This window comes from Protomyctophum bolini (assembly GCF_963924005.1).
Source record: "Protomyctophum bolini genome assembly, chromosome: 12".
In the NCBI taxonomy this organism is placed as follows: Eukaryota; Metazoa; Chordata; class Actinopteri; order Myctophiformes; family Myctophidae; genus Protomyctophum; species Protomyctophum bolini.
Genome location: NC_137873.1, coordinates 3,075,709 through 3,093,229, shown reverse-complemented (window position 1 = coordinate 3,093,229; position 17,521 = coordinate 3,075,709). Strand labels below are relative to the sequence as shown.

General features: G+C 41.4%; 1 protein-coding gene across 2 annotated transcripts; it reads right to left on the bottom strand.

Moving 5' to 3' along the window:
• Positions 1-4,730: 4,730 nt before the first annotated feature.
• Positions 4,731-17,261, bottom strand: LOC308325048 (kinesin-like protein KIF2C). 2 transcript variants are annotated; one of them, XM_080777431.1, is made up of 22 exons: positions 17,198-17,261; positions 15,701-15,795; positions 15,484-15,573; positions 14,849-14,897; positions 14,709-14,744; positions 13,757-13,861; positions 13,559-13,663; positions 13,307-13,404; positions 12,621-12,740; positions 12,224-12,278; positions 11,938-12,100; positions 11,453-11,543; positions 11,254-11,317; positions 10,594-10,685; positions 9,580-9,722; positions 8,928-9,141; positions 7,911-8,021; positions 7,170-7,237; positions 6,301-6,388; positions 6,149-6,217; positions 5,759-5,885; positions 4,731-4,902 (listed from the first exon to the last, which is right to left on the bottom strand). In XM_080777431.1, the coding sequence occupies exons 1-22, from the start codon at positions 17,256-17,258 to the stop codon at positions 4,820-4,822; spliced, it is 2,127 nt and encodes a 708-aa protein (XP_080633557.1). In that variant the 5' UTR covers positions 17,259-17,261; the 3' UTR covers positions 4,731-4,819. The 2 variants fall into 2 exon arrangements, with proteins under 2 accessions (XP_080633557.1, XP_080633558.1); XM_080777432.1 differs by lacking the exon at positions 14,709-14,744.
• Between the last annotated feature and the right edge of the window lie 260 nt (positions 17,262-17,521).

Sequence of the window (17,521 nt, the reverse complement as noted above, 5' to 3'; positions counted from 1 at the left end):
TTCATCATTTTTGAGGATTTGAAAAAAATGAAAAAATGAAAAAAAACGATGGGTTATAGCCCATGTTTTTTGAAATTTTGAAAAAAAAAGTTAGCCTCGTTTCTCATCATTTTGGACCGTGGGCTATAGCCCATATCGTACGGCATACTATGGCACGCCGTTTTTCATCATTTTTGAGGATTTGAAAAAAATGAAAAATGAAAAAAACGGTGGGTTATAGCCCATGTTTTTTGAAATTTTGAAAAAAAAAGTTATCCTCGTTTCTCATCATTTTGGACCATGGGCTATAGCCCATATCGTATGGCATACTATGGCACGCCAAATCAAGTGCACTATCAAATAATGTTCACTTAATCAGATCAAAATTAAATAAAACTCTCAAACGGTAGCACTGTCCAAACTAAACTCAAAGTGTCCAAAACTAAACTCAGGTGCCCAAAAATAACGCAAATCCAAACCAGTAGAGTGTGGCCAGTCTCCTCTGGCCACTCTTAAACTCCTTGGGAAAGTCTGGTCCAATATCCAATATCCAACTCCAGGAAAGGAAGAAGTTCTCTAAATCCAGAGGTATAATCCACATCCAAGGGAATAATCCAAATTCAAGGGAACAATCCAAAAGGGAAAGAAAGGCAAGAACATGGGAAATATTCCTCTTGCCCACAGCAGCAGCCTGTCTGTCTCCCTGCTCCTTCACCCTGCACTGCCTGAGTCAAACTCCCCAGGTGGCCCAAACATTGTGATTGCCCATCAACCCCAGGTGAGCTGTGGGCGGGGCTTCACAATCACTGCCGGTTGCCATAGCAACCCATGTATCCAACTGGCTTCTTGTAGCATAGTCCAGCAGATAATTAGCAACATTTCATAGCGCAACGGATTGGTAGAAAATAATAAAATACATGAAAAATGGTGCATAGCAAACAAAAATGCATGGAACCAATGTGACTCTGGGCACAGATGTTACAATGGGCTATAGCCCACGGTCCAAAATGATGAGAAACGAGGCTAACTTTTTTTTTCAAAATTTCAAAAAACATGGGCTATAACCCACCGTTTTTTTCATTTTTCATTTTTTTCAAATCCTCAAAAATGATGAAAAACGGCGTGCTATAGTATGCCGTACGATATGGGCTATAGCCCACGGTCCAAAATGATGAGAAACGAGGCTAACTTTTTTTTTCAAAATTTCAAAAAACATGGGCTATAACCCACCGTTTTTTTCATTTTTCATTTTTTTCAAATCCTCAAAAATGATGAAAAACGGCGTGCCATAGTATGCTGTACGATATGGGCTATAGCCCACGGTCCAAAATGATGAGAAACGAGGCTAACTTTTTTTTTCAAAATTTCAAAAAACATGGGCTATAACCCACCGTTTTTTTCATTTTTCATTTTTTTTAAATCCTCAAAAAATCAATGATTTTCCAGAAGTGATTACTTTACAACAGGTCTCAGTCATTCATAAATAATGTTTGTTCATGAGCTGGTCACTGAGCTCTCATTGACTCCAGTGCATTCTGCCAAACCTCCGGGTAGTTTGGCTCCCATGAAGGCGTCCATGAAAGTGTCATGGCGCAGCCCAGTCACGTAACCACTTGGCTTCCTTCTCAAAGCTTCCTTGGTTGTCAAGCACACTGCTGTGCTGCCATTTGATCACCAACCTTACTTCATTTACTGGTCTCTGATGAGTATGAGTCTTCTGTCATCTACTGTATATACTACAGGATCACAATCTGCTTCAATGATTGCGTTGATCAGTTTAGTCAGTGTAGTCAGCCTGCTAAACAGATCACCCCAAAGTGGCTTATAATAACACCAAATTGGTTTGGAAGAAAATACTGCAATGTCTCTGAATTGCATACAGTATATAATGGAACCTACATAACCTACTGTGAAGCTGTTCACAAAGTTTACCTAACTTTTGCTAATACAGGGAAAACATGTACTTATTTTATTTGTACTCTTTGAATGCTCTTGCACTCAATATATTCTATCCCTTTGTTTGCTGTGTTTTGTTGTTTGAATGTTATGCTATATATATGCTGCTGCAGTCTGTAAGGAAGCCAAACAAATAAGTTTTACTCTTATGTACCTGGTACACAAGATGTAACAAAGTATAACCTTGAACCTACTGGTCAGACAAGTACTGTGCACATTTTGTGTACAAAACACTTGACAATTGTCATCTTGATCGGTGTCCCAGAGATCAAATGGGTCTGTGGCCTAATGCATACAAATGGAGGTTCTTGAAATAACATTGAATGCCTATGACCATACAGCTAAGTGACCATAGTTTATTTTGTATAATGATTATATAACATATTTTTCTTGTCCTACATCTTACCAGTTTTTGTGTGCCATTTGATAAAAGTAATCTATATACATTCCAAATAAATATTTGATGGTCTAACATACTCAGCACTCTTCTTCGTCCTCAGTCTTCCATGCTCTGCCTCATATTGTCTGAGGGCATTCTGCAGGGACCAGGGGTTCAGGCAGACAGGTTCTAGTCCTGGATGGAGAGTCATGCACTCCAGGTCCTCTGGAAGCTCGCTAAACATATTCTGAAGCTGTTGGAGTATGATATATTTTAGTACTTTACTGGTTCTGTGGTGATCATTGTTGAAGATGTTTCTTTACATACCACATTGATACTCTTGCAGCAGATATTGTGATTCACATCGGTCATTGGTCTGCATTTCCCACAGATGCACCTGTATGATTACAATTCACAGTGATGTGTACAATTTACAATGTATGCATTTAGCAGACCCTCGATCATCTCCACTATACCGTACATAGACAGCAGAGAGACACTAGTGCCTCAATAACTAGTGTCAATAACTACTATCCCAGGTAAATCAATAACCATAGCATCATGTCGGTATACTATTACAAACAATGAAAAAAAATGAAATGAAATCTAGCTGTCATCATGCTACCCAAAGGCCAGTCCACTCGATGCAACTCCATGATGCAACTACTTGCTACCATTATCTCCAAATGGCAGTTGCATGCATTGGTGTGGATTGCCCTTCAATTGGATTATATATTTTGTCAACCATTGAACGAAATTGAGTCATACAGTTTACAATAAGTACAGTTCAGAGCATAATCTTTTGTAGCAATATTTTCTGCTAGGCTAGGCAACAGAACTAAAAACATGATGGCTGGCTGCCAGTTTGATTTATACAAAAAGAATGAACTGGTAAAATGACTGTTTTTTGTTCTATGCTACTTATAAATAGCATAGGGTATGCTAATGGTATGCACTCCGGACCAGTGCTTGTTGTTCAATTCGTTGTTCAGACAGTGGTAGAATAATAGAGTAGAAGTATGGGGGAAAATAACCCACCATTCTCCTTGAGGTTGAGTTTGAGCTGGTTCCTCTTCATCTGGTTCCTCTGGCTCAAACTGTATGGCTGTACATTGCCGATGGAACTATTTGGTGCATACATGTTTCTCTTTTACAAAAGACCGGGCGACACGATCTAATACTTAGATTGTTGTCTTCCGCGAATGGGCGTGGCTTAGACACGCGCACGCGCGCGCGCGCACACACACACACACACACACACACACACACACACACACTCACACACTGTCAACACACACACGTGGCAGTGGCACACTAGCGACCAGCGAGCAACTTCATTGAAACGAGTACAGTCCGTGAGGAAAGCTTGTCGACATAACGTTTGGACGAAACGGGGAGAGATATTTCCCGCGAACTGTACAATGGACACGCCCCTACAGTCCTTGCCAGAGGCCAGAAAATATTGCATTGTATTTCATCCATTTTTAAACATCATTCCTGAAACGAAGCGATTTTTTTCATCATTCAAATTTGGTGTGTTGGTTAATAACACATTACTCTGTGGCGTGACAAACTGGGAATACAAATTGTATCATCTTTTTATTTTGCTTTACAGCCACTTTAATATTCACCATAAATTATCCAAATCCAATACCAATAATAAACTTTCCCATTTTATGCTCCTCAGATCCTAGAACTAAGAAAAATTAAAAACTGAAACACTTTACATAATGCATGCCTATTGCCTGATGTTTGTCAGTTATGGGATGCCATTGTACACAATACATTTGAGGGTTACTCTCAAATCATAGTCTCAAATCTACAGGCCATTTGAAATTGTCATCCCTCAATTTTTAAACAGGTGCCATCTACCTACAGACCACCTACTACAAAACCGTATCCATAATATAGTACACACGATTCAGCTGGTTCTATAGTATGGAGTCTGTGCCATGACAGACACATCGGCCAAGTGGGCCAAGCTGCAGATCACTAGTAGCCCATGTAAGTAAGCCCATACAGGGCAGGGGCCCATCTCCTGTTTCTGTAGCATGAGGCAGCTTAATAAACAGAATTAGTTTGGTGTGACCATACCCTACCAAGTTCACAATCAAATCGGCAGTGAGGGACAAAGTAGTCAACCCCAGTCCAATATTTACACAAGTACACTTTTCCTACACATCAGTTGCCATGTTAAGTGGTCAAATGTGTGCAGTTTCATAGCATATCAAGCAAGACTCATTAGAATTAATACAACACTTTAACCAATCTGTAAAATGACAGCCTCATCCTTAGATTAGGGGAAATGAGCCCATAGGCAACTAGGAGCTACTGTAGCAGCATCTTGGCAAAATAGCTTTAGGAATCATTTCACAGACATGGGACGACTCCAAAGATAAAGACAAAATTACCCAAGTAGTATGACAAATTACTTTATTACAAAACACATTTAAAACCTCAACATAAAAAACACATTAAACACATTAGAACAACTTCAAACGGAACTCAGCGGCGGCGGGAGCCTGATGGTTTAGGCAGACGTGACACTCGCTCCTCCTCCACAGCAGCCTGCAGAGCCTCCACAGCAGCTACATGGTGACAGAGGAAAACACAATTATAAATCATAATCGTACCTTGATCAACTACAGCATCAAAAGTAGCAGATCTGCAAGCTCGAAACGCAGCACAGACGTGTTGCATGCCGATCTACTACTTTGCCATGTTTTTAAATTTTAATCTTGAAACCGTTGACACATTAGGGGTGCGTTCGGAAATAACGCACCGGAGTGCACTCGCCTATTAGTTTGCATTGCACAGTGCGCCATTTCTGAACGTGCCCCAGGTTTCCACCCAAACAGACACATGTCAGTTTGCTAAAAAATAAAGACTAAACACAAAAAGGTCAAGGCTGAAGGCACAGAAAAATTCAAAGACGAGAAACGATAGCATTCAGTTGATCTTCATGTTGATATGGTGTGATAAAGTTGCTACACCTTCAATCATGTTGTTGGGCAGAAACTAGACCAGTTTAAGACCTAAACTAAAGCCACTGAGTGTTGCGTTACACAAGGCCTTACTAAATGGCCAAACATGTTACCTTCAGGACAAGGTATAAAAAATAAAATAAACTGTTCCAAGGAGCCAATATAGGTCACAAGCTCTACTTTTATAAGACCAACTGACAAAAACAAGCTTATTTAAATGACACGATCACAATGCTATACATACTTTGCTACTTTTGCATGTTCTATGACCAGGCATCAATTCCCCCTCCACCCCAATAAAACAGAAGTTGAAATATGGATACAAGGTTTCCAGACAGCAACGATATGCCCTCACTAGCCTATTCATTAAAATGGCAGTCACCATGGCTTGCTTATGCAATGCTTTTGGTCACAAGAAGTATCATGACACTCAATCTAAAGAGTAATAAATAACTCCAACCTTGCAGACTGCTGGAATATTCTCGCGCACGTCTCGAGTAGTCCAGCAGATCAGGGAGGGCAACCGCCACGTCATATGAGATGTGCTTCATTGCCTCACTGGCTCTCTGAGACACTTCACTGAATCTCTGGAAAACAATCAAATCAAGATGCAATTTTATGAACCATATGCATCCCTCTCCTGGACATTGATAACACTGGCAAAAATTGCGTTACGAGAATTGGTAATGGAAAAGAGGGGGCAAAGTATACCCAGGTCACCTAACATAAGTATATAGAATTTAAGTGGCCAAATTCCAATAACGCAGCTATGACTTGAAGCGTCAAACACCAAGCCAGAAACTGTCTCAAAAAGTAACAAGGACATGTTATTAGTCAAGGGAAATTCTACCTCTATCTCGCCCTGGACCTTGTCCTCTAGCTCAGTCACCAGGGCGTAGGGGTCAGATTGGATCGAGTCCTGCAGAGGAAAATAATCAATGTCAGAGACTAGTATGACTTAATATTTCAGTCAGGATATTTGGGAGCCGTGTCCAATCTGACCTCCTCCTCTTCCTCCGATGAGCTGCTGTCTAAGGGTTTTGCTGCCTTGGCGGGTCGCGGGGCCTTGGGACCGTTCAACTCCTTCACCCTAATAGAAATGACAAGAAAACCCAATCAAGAGGTGAATTGTATCTGTATGCATGGCCATTCTGTGTATATGCATGGTAAGGGTCAGGTGTAACGATACATGGTTGATGACAATTTAAAATCCACAGTAACAAAGAAATTAAATCCGTGTGAAACGTGTGGATAGTGCAGTTTTCTTTTAACCCATTTAGCTCCCGGATTCAAAGGTACCAGGCACCAGGTCTAAATGGGTTAAGGGAAACATTATGGATATACATAAGTAAACAGTGGTTCTCTGGCATACATGGACATTGTATTTGAAGTAACTAACATATGGACCAACCCACACCTTGACATGAACAAATACACATCGATAGACAAGTGTAGCGATATTGAAAAGTAACCTTTTCTTAAAATGTTTAAATACAATGCACACATACTTAGTATTTTGATCAATAATTGATTTATTTGCATTGCAAAATGATTTGATACAAAGTTAAACGATATTTACAATCACATTTGTTGATTGAGAGAATTCTTCAGTGTAAATACCATTTTCTAATTTTACAGAGTCGATTCTATACACAGTAAATACTAAGTGGTAAGTGGAAGAAATGATCTGGAGAATAGTTAACATTATAGAGTTTGCGGTGTACCAATTTCCAGTCGCACTCCGAGTGGACAGAAACTCAAGGTCCAGGGACCCTCAGGGTTTCTAGAAAGGTTCCAAACAGGTCCAGAACCAACTCTGTTAAGTGTACAAATGGGGACCACAGGTGTAGTTTCATGACATAAATGTCTACCTGTCCGCATAGCGCAGCGTATTCATGGTGTAGTCACATGAAGCCATGCCTGGAGCGCACAGTGCGATCTGGCGAGAAGGAGGAAAGGTGCATGTACGTTAATATTCATGGTTAACCAACTGAGCACCAGTCATTTGCATGGTTTTAAAGCATTTTTCATCCGTCAGGTCTTTTTACTCTTCTTCAATCTGTTGGCAGCAAAAATACTCAAATACCAGTGTATATGTAATTTTGTAGGTTGTGGGCACTTCCAAGTAGAGAAGTCCTAGGCCAACAGAATTGCTAGCCTGTGGTGCTTTATAGAGCCTATACAAAACTTCTAGTCAGGAGACCGGAGTAATTTCTAGCATACATTTTATTGCCGATACTAATCGACAGTCATTTGCAAAAACAAAGTGGCCCAGATTCCTTTTTGTCTGCGTATAATACAAATAAGTCTGTTTTTGCAAATGGATTTCCAATTTCTATAAACAACAAAGTAGGAACTAACAAAGTGACCGATTAATTTTTTTCCGAGTAAACTGCAGTATGAGAAATGGTGCATCAGTCATGACTTTTGCACAATTATTTATTTAACACTTGTCACATGTTGTAGTCGTGCATGTTATTACTGAAGGAAGGTTGCCTTTTGATTGATATGCACCTAAATATTTAAAACGCATTGCTTTTATTAAATGTATTTATTCCGAAACACGCTGGATGCCAGTAGGCATTTTAATGGTTCCATGTTTGTATACATACCATGCAGGTCCTGGACTTCTCACCGATGAAGGAGTCTCTGAGTACCTTGGTCAAGGTGCTCATTCTGAACGGCACATGGTCCCCGTTCCTCCCCAAGGAGCGAATGCATTCCTGTGGGAGTGAGAGAAACACTTTATTCATTAAAAGCCCAGACTACAAATTACTGGAGAAACATTTTGAAGTGCATTTTAGAATTCAGTCCATTTTGCAGCTCATGGATTTGTGTAATATCCAATCACTGCCTCTAGATGTCACTAAAGGACCTCTGAGATGTCAGCTTAGATGTCAATAAAGGACCTGAGATATGTCACCTTAGATGTCACTAAAGGACCTCTGACATATGTCAGCTTTAACTCAGCATCTAAAACAGTAAGGTGGCAAGAAAGAACTTCTGGGAACTCAGAGTGCATTTGGGAACTCCGAGTGCATTTGGGAACTCAGAGTGCATTTTTGATGCCATACCTTCGTACCGAAGTAAAATAGGGTTGGCTAGTTAGATTATAAATAACATTCATGTTAACTAAAGCAGTAATATTCATATCATTTCCAGCATTCAAACTCTGTAACAAAGCAGCAGATCTACACACTTGCAATGTGGTTTAGATGCTTGTGTGATGTTGTAGTCGAGCGTTTAATTAAAATGTTAAAATATAGAGATAAGGTTTCTGCCCTTTCCTTCCCCACTGCGACTTCAGAGACAGTGTGCAGCCAGTCTTAATACCATAGACATAAAAGGTAGACGCCCCTTTCCGGCTCTGGAGCGCATGTGCTCAAGGGAGGGCAAAACTTTCCCAAGATTCCTTGCGAAGCATGAGCATGCGTCACAGAGCGCATGTTCGGGTCTGATAAGGCCAGGAAAAAATGCGCTGTGATTGGCTAGAATGTGTGGTAGTGTGACGCAACGTGCCTTCCACACTACCATGTACTTCCTGCCCCAGTGTAAATTCTTCCGCCCCTCCAACGAACTGCAGCGGCCAATGAGGCCGCTGCAGTTCGTTTTATATCTATGGTTAATACCTTCAGGGCCAGCAGGCTGCGGTTGATCTCATTGGTTTCCACCATTGTGGCACGGTCGTTGCTGCTGACGTCCGAGCCGCGCTCGTTCCCAGCCAGGTCGATCAGAGAGAACTTTCCGTGCAAGGTCCTGGCGCGGTCGTTGCATCGCAGGACAATCTGGAGGATGGCGTGGGAGCGGGACGAGTTGGCATTCGCAGACGTCTGGCCAGACGTCCTATAGGAGTGACAGAAGAGAACAGTCAGTAGAACAGAGAGTGTGTCGGCTTAGCTTTTAACCATTATTTTTGTAACTTTAGAGGTTGAGAAATGGCTATTTTGGAGAAGAAAAATAATAATAATCGGGAAAATGTGCTAATATTCTGGGGGGAAAAGAATAATCACAGTGAATATTGTTAACTCAAATATTTGCTTCTGGGGTGACTGAACATATTTTCAGATGGGGGTCTGCAGATAATTCTGTTGGTCCTTGACATGAAAAGGTTTGAGCATCAGTGCACCACCTATCCGGTCAGGATTTGAAAGACATTTTGTAGAATCTGGTCTCAGGTCTTCATGGGTTAAAAATGGAAGTAGATTGCTTGTAGATCTGCCATTTTTGAAAACGAAGACTTCACAAACATGGGTGACATTGTTCAGCATTAATATACTGTACCTGCAAGCACTGCCAACTTCTATAATCTTGATGACGTCCTCCGCTGCAGAGACATCCACTTCCTGCAGGCCGACCACCTGAACCTGCTGCCGATCATCCTCCAGAACACGCAGTTGGGTCTTGTCGTTCAATAAATCATAGACCTGAAATGACAAAACACTTTGTCATGTTGTTGGTTCATTTGGTCCACACAGCCCACCAATGGCCTTGTTGAATGCTTTATTCCGATTGGTCAATCGGTGAATTCAGCGGTCTGTTATTTCTGATAACATACTCTAATACAGACCGATGCCTAATCAAACCCTCGGAGCACCAGCTGCGCCCTGCTGATTTACTGCCGTTTCCAACATGACAGCCATGTAAATGCACACAATGTCATTTGCAGCTAAACATTGCTCTCAAAAATGTCTGAAAATATTCGAGCGAGAAATAGACGAAGCAGTAGCGAAAATATATTGCATTTGATCAACTCACTTCCTCGTTTTCCGATAGGGCTCCAGCCCTGCAGCTGGGCAGGGAGTTCCAGCCAGATATTAACGCTTAGCCACTTCAATCTGCTATGTCATTATAGACACTATAAGTGTTTTTAATACAACTTTTCTAAAAACAGATAACTGTAAAAGCCAAGGGGTATCGACTATTTTCCCCCCTCCACACAAGTCCATAATGATGTAGGACTTCAGGACCATTCCAGCCATGTTCCATCCCTCTTTATAATTAGGGGTGCACGATTATGAAAGATATGATCCAATCTTGATTTGCAGAGTCATATCTGCCGATATTATCCAGAGGAACACAATGGAAACAAACCTAGGCCCTAGGGGCTTGGCCCAAAGACTATCTGTTTTCACAACTGAATGAATTTTTACTTGGATTTTACATCAAATTTGGTTAGGCTTTTGTTCTAGACTAGAGATACTAGAAATCAGATACGAAGATTAGGTTGAAAATGTAAGTGATCGCTACACATTTGGGTACAACAGCACATGTTTATTAGATTCATAGTTTTCATACCTTGCCATTGTAGATCTCAAAGAAGGAGACGCATGGACAGAGAGCCAAGTGGGCATACCTCCGGCTGGTAATTAGGCTGAACACATCGTGGGCTGTGTAAGGGACAAAATAAATGTGCAAGTTGACCCATTTCTGCCCCATATAGCAGATCTATAAGCTCACAGCGCAATGTGAACGGTCAGCGATCTTCAGCTAAAATAATCAGATTTTCAGTGAAGCTAGGGAACCCCGTAATATACAGGATTAAGTGGTTTAACTAGCCTAGTGGGGGTCACATGAATGAAAGCAATAATAAAATCTAATTACTGAAAGATGTTGCTAGGTCCAAGTCCTAGTGTGATTGGTTTGTGAATTAGCAGTTTCATAAACAATTAGCATAATTATGTTTTGTTAGCCTGCCATAGCCAACCAGTTTAAGAAATCGAAGATTGAGGCTTTAACCTTTGCTTACATATCTGAGCTCAATAGAATTTTCTGGAACATTGACGTTGCATTTATTGCAAGTTTTAATCCAAAATAATTAACCAGCAATGAGCCATCTACAAGCATACAATGTGTGGTGTCGCAATGCATTTTATGCTTGACGGAGACCTTTAATCCATGAGGTAGCCATTTTTAAGACATAGTTTTTGGTATGGAAATTGTATGAGTATGGCTTACCTGCCAAGGCATAGATGCCTTTAGTGCTGTTCTGGCGCTTCCCAGAGAAGTCACCTCCCATGGTCTGAAAATAAGTAAAGTGACATACCATAAGCACATGGTACATTTTAACTACTGCATTAGTAGGCTCAAAGATTCAACCCATAGTGCATCAAATGTGGATCATGTGTTCTCCGGCACTATGAACAGACACACTTACATGGGTCTTTCCACTGCCCGTTTGTCCATACGCAAAGCAAGTTGCCATGGCACCATCAAAGATCGACTGGACCAGGGGTTTGGCTGTGAACCTATGGGGGGGGGGGGAATAATTAATCCTGTCCTTTTAACCACTTCTGCTGAATGTTGGCCCAGAACAGGGATGCCATGTTTCCAGTGGTTAATTGCAATCTAAAAACCAATGACGTGTAGGGAAATGGGTCCCACAAAGTCACAATACCTGAGCATAGAGATGGGAACTGCTAACTGCTAAGATCTAAAGGCCTCGTCTGGTGTTCTAAACAGTGGCATTTCAAACTGAGAGGTAATTCAGACCAATGAAAGTTATCTGCAACATTCTGCTCAAAAACATATGCCGTCATATGGAGCATGAGTTGGTCTTTTGTTTAAAAATAAATAATTTGGGCTGTATAGCACGTTGGGGTTTGAGAAGCACTGGAGTAAAGAAATAGGCCATCGGATTACCTGTAGACCATGTCATTGGTGGTGTTCTCATCGAAGGAGTAATCGAAGTGAAACTCCTGATTCTCCAGGTACTTTGTGAGGTCCACCTTGGTCTTGGTTTCGTGGACCAGCACAGTTCCATTGCCGGGCACAGACACTACATCAATCTCCCTTCGAGCCAGTTCTGGGAACATGACAGATCAGGGAAAATAAATAAAGCTGTCTACTAAATGTAATTCCATGTAAAACTGATTACAGGTTTCGATAACATGTTTCTTCTTTAAACATTGTTGAATGGCCCGCTTACCTTTATTGTTAAACGGCCGCTTGCGGATGCACACGCATAACTTTTGATCTTCCACCTGTACAAAGAAATTAAGATCAGAATTGAGAAACTGAGATCAGCGATAAGCCATCAAATATGTGCCAAGCTGACATACTAGGTCGTACTGTAGGTAGGGCTACAAAATAATCCATTACAATTCAGGTTATGTTTTTCTCTTCTTTTAGACCCAGTCACGCAGTCGCACACCTGAGTTCCATGTGAGCAGCAAACCGGATCATATCATCACAATATTCAATACAGTTAATGCACGCTTCCCAATATCTTGCAGCCCTAATAAGTACAGCTCCCATTAGTGATTCTGGGTGAATGCTACAATCACCCATATACACGTTACAAAATAATAAAGTTAACATCTTACTTCGCATGCACCATTTACTTCATCCATAGGTTTGGGAGGGTTCATGTCCAGGGTCTCTCTGAACTCCTCGATCATTTCATAAAACCTCTGGTGGGGCCGGGACTGGAAGACCTCTCCAAACTGCAGGAAACAAATGGGAATTAAACCAAAGGACAAATGGAGTCTACCAGCACGCCTCAGCCTAAATCTGCCAGTCCAGTGAGTGACAATAGCAGGGACAACAGTTGCAGAAGGCATAGACACTGGACCAGCTACTTTCACCTGCAACTACTGTGGTTAAATAAAAATATACAAAACAGTTGACTGCAACCATGTCTACATAATATACAAACTAACTTCCATAATTGTTTGCCTTTGCATACGCCTGTAAGGCCATTATGGCTAGGGCAAGTGCATGAACATAGTTGACGTAATTATTTATTTTGCTACTGAATGGCTGGACAATGGAAATTAAGAGTTTACAATACATAGTACGCAGTCGCACAGTACACACATAATTTATTTATGATGTATCTATCTTCTCTATTATTAAGGTTATTGTAGTGGTCAATTTGAATTGGGGTGGGGAGGGGGTCATGAGACATGCCGAAGCATTTCCGGGGGTCCCCGGGACAAAACGTTGAGAACCCCTGCCTTAGACGAATAACTGGATTCCCTTGACACAATTACTAGGCAATTTGTCTCACCTTCCCCCTCTTCATTTGAGCATCAGGGGGCTTCGCAACACCAGACATCCTTTTATTGGGCTTGATTTTATCCTTTGGAGCCATGGATGGTCTTGGGCCTGTATACAGAATATGCAACATTACGGTCAGTAAAAGAAAACAAAAAACAAGTCTAGTCCTTTGCTAAGAAACATTTTCTTGTAACACATGGTTCATTGTCAGTTGTAGTTCAGCTAGTTGACAGAGAATATGATTCCACCACCCAATCCTGACCTTTGACCATGTTGTTTACAATGTCCTGGGCCTCGTCGTTCTCCTTTGCCTCCTCGCGGGGACGATTATAGCCACCGGCATCCTTCCTCACCTTTTTGGTGGCCACTAAGGAGAGAGAGATAAGAGTCAGTTATAAATATACAGATGCATGCAAGTTAGTCTTATGTAGCCAGATCAGGGGCTGAAGTGAATACCAACCAGTTCCAGTTGAGGGGAGGGCAGAGTTTAGAGGAGTTGGCTCTACGAATGTGGGTTGAAGTGGAGCCACAAACATGCACGTTTGCCTTGTCGAAGCCCTGGGAACTAAAGAAGTGAAATGTAAGTCGAACAGCAACCCGAGTTGTGATAGTAATGATTGAACTTTACTTTTACACAATGTGGAAAAGGAAATTATTTCAAAGTAAACTAAAGCATGCACTTGGGGAGAGAAACAAAGACTTGGGGTTTCTGAGCCACACAGCAAAAGCAGTTTGCAAAAGACAACTGCAAAGGTGCTGGAACAGCAGTCTACAGTAAGTGTCATCAGAATTTCAGAGCAACATCACAGATTTAACAGTCTGGTTAAATCGGCAGGGCTGCCCTTAAAGACTGACATGCACCCCCACCGAAAAGTGAAAGGCTATGCTCAGCAGGTATTAAAATCATCTACAAGACTGAAACGAAAAGCATATTAAATCCCATTTGGTGATTATTACTTTATCAATTGAATGCAGCATTTCATGAGGTTGCCTATAAGGGAACATGCATAAAGTCATTGCATAGTCAGATGTGATTAACTGTTTTCACATTAAATTTAAAACATCTAAACAAAATGTATTAAAATTAGCTTATGGCCAACTCTGGCTAATTTACATTTGCAAAATGACATGTTGATTAATGTGCATTGTCCTTGTTAAATAATTTAAAAATCTACACATGTCCCATGTGATGGTACAATACACTCCTTTCCTAATAGGCTTGCATAAAACCATTAAATTACGATTTCATTTCACCCCCTTAACCTGTAACGATTAAACTGTTCAGATATGATCATCAGCTACACAATGACTTTACAGGCAATATAATCCCAAAACACCCGTTCATGACCTTATGGAGAATAAGTGATTGTGATTATCAGCTTTACAAAGAGAAACATGTATAGCATGCCAACCTGTCTGTTCAGCCACAACGGCTGCTGGAACAGTGGCTTTCGTTTTAAAAAAGAAAGAAATTGTTGGGAGAAAACAGTCAATATATACAAATGCCAAAATGGATGTGAATCAGAAGTGTAGTGAAAACCAATTTACATACCAGTTGGAGGAGCAGGAATTCTGGACGAGCGCAGGCGGCTAAGGTATTTCTGCAAATGGAAAGAAAAGAGACAGGTGTACAGTTATCATGACAGACATGACACTGAGCTCATGCAACAAGCCATATCACTCATGGACAACTTCATCCATATAGTGGTCCTCATTAATGCTCATGATAAGTTTCTACTCTGCGTTTCATAGGAGCGATTTACCAGACCACCATTAGGCAGTTTTTTCCCCCAGCAAACAATTTCAATGTTTTAGATTAAGTACAATGGATTCCATTACAGCATGCCAACTTTCCAGTAATAGAAAGCATGGAGTTCCTATTAGATTAGATTAATCATCGATTATGTCACTGGTAAGCAGGTTTTTTACGTGTCTAGTCCTCAGAGACACAAAATGATTATGAACATTAGCAAGGCCCAATTATAATGAAGCTCACACCCATGCATGCAGTTTCATCTCCGGTTACAGACTCACTATGTGGATATTCCAAAAGGGGGAGAACAAAACAAAAAGTACATCAGTACAAACAAGGCTAGGGGAAATCTCCACTCTCCAGAAACCAATCGGTTTCACTTTAAGGGAAAAGCCAAATAAGCTTGATTGCATGGAAACCTTGTTCACACTTGCCTTGTCCATGCATGGAGCCTCTTTCACAACCAAAGAGGTGAGGTGAAGCAGCAGCTCCTTGTTGTGGGCGTTCAGGTCTTCAAAATCCACCTGTACACCACAGATGAACATGGGTAGAGGTTAGGCAGGGTTTCTGTGAAACATTTGTCAACCAAGGGTGAATACTTGTTGACCTGGCCGACTTAACAAATCCATAAACACCAGCTTTGACACTTGCCTCCTTCCTTTTGATTGCATTCCTCTCTGTCCACTCAACCATAACCGCACCTTTGGCTTCGTCCACGGACTTCACCACTGAAGAATGAACTCGGCCTAGTTGCATATAGATTCATGAAATGGGTATGAACATACATTTCATACATTTGTTTTAAAGAAAATGTATCAGAGAACTGGATCGCTCACTACAACATAGGGTTATCATGGCAATGATATTACAGTAGACCCAAAATCAGGGATATGTTCTTTAATGTCATGTCATATTCAATCATTGTTGGCCATGTCTTCAGTCCTTTTGTCCCTGGCTTATGCAAGTCTGTCATATACCCAAAGCCCTTTCAATAAACTCATACAAATCTAGCCCCATATGTGCCCTCTCCCTACGCTCATTCTGTAGCTCCGAGATGAGGTCACAGAATGGGCCCCTCCCACGCGTTTCAGGAACGGCCTTCAACGGCGCAAGCTTCCGCAGGGAACATTTCTTATCCTTACCACACCATTAATCCAAAAAGTGTATGGACAATGCACCTTTACACTAATTCATACATAGGAGCGGCGCAGAAAATCCCGCCGCTCCTATGTATGAAAGCCTTTACGTCCCGTCTTTTGTCAGTCGCTTCCATGTTTATCAAGGAAGTGTGCGTGTGCGCGTGCATGTCGAGTGAACTGAAGTCAGTTGGAAATTTCGACCAGGGGAGGCGCCGGGGAGGCGCTAAAGCTTTTCAACTTCCTTGATAAACATGGAAGCGACTGACAAAAGACGGGACGTAAAGGCTTTCATACATAGGAGCGGCGGGATTTTCTGCGCCGCTCCTATGTATGAATTAGTGTAAAGGTGCATTGTCCATACACTTTTTGGATTAATGGTGTGGTAAGGATAAGAAATGTTCCCTGCGGAAGCTTGCGCCGTTGAAGGCCGTTCCTGAAACGCGTGGGAGGGGCCCATTCTGTGACCTCATCTCGGAGCTACAGAATGAGCGTAGGGAGAGGGCACATATGGGGCTAATACAAATCATGCCCCTATTAAAAATACACAGCTCAACCAGGGCATACTTGGACCATTACTAAAAAGAAATGTCTGAATTATGCTCTTACAATTTATATGCACGCAGAAATAGTCATACGGCAAGTAAGCTCTGGCTAAGATATAAGTGCATTTTTAATAGGGGCAGTGGTTTGCATGTATATTATTAATTGAACTTGCTCTGGTCCATAGCCTACAGTTGAAGTTCTCCTACGCGACCCCAATTGAATTGTTGATTGAGATAATCAGCTTCAGGTGTGAGACGTACTTGGGAAAGGGCTGAATACAAATAGCCGCTAGTACAGAGGAAGGCATAGCTGAAACATTTGCTGAGTGAACAGTTGAAGTTAAGTTGAAAATAGGATAAATACTTATCCCATTTAAAAAAACCTTCCCACAATTACACAAAAAGACTAGTTAGCATTAACTGCAATGATTATGGGAATATAGAGCAAAGAAATGACATGGACTGACCATCGCTCCTGCTTATGTTCACAGTCTGGCCGAGCAGACTCCCAACAATATGTGCCTCCATTTCTTCGAGGTAAGTAGTTATGCCTGCGCCGAAAACAATGTAAAGTAACAAACAGTCGTTAGCCGAACATGACTTTTTGCGAAATTTCAATGAACAACACTTTAGCCACTTAGCAGGGCCTTTATCCCGATCGACTTATCGGAATAAGCATGAACTCCTCCTGCCAAAGTTCTCCACGTCGCAGTGGAGTGCCGAGAGAACAAAATCTAGTGGTGCCTCGAATAAACTACACACCGCAGGCAAATTATTGCATTTGTCTAAAC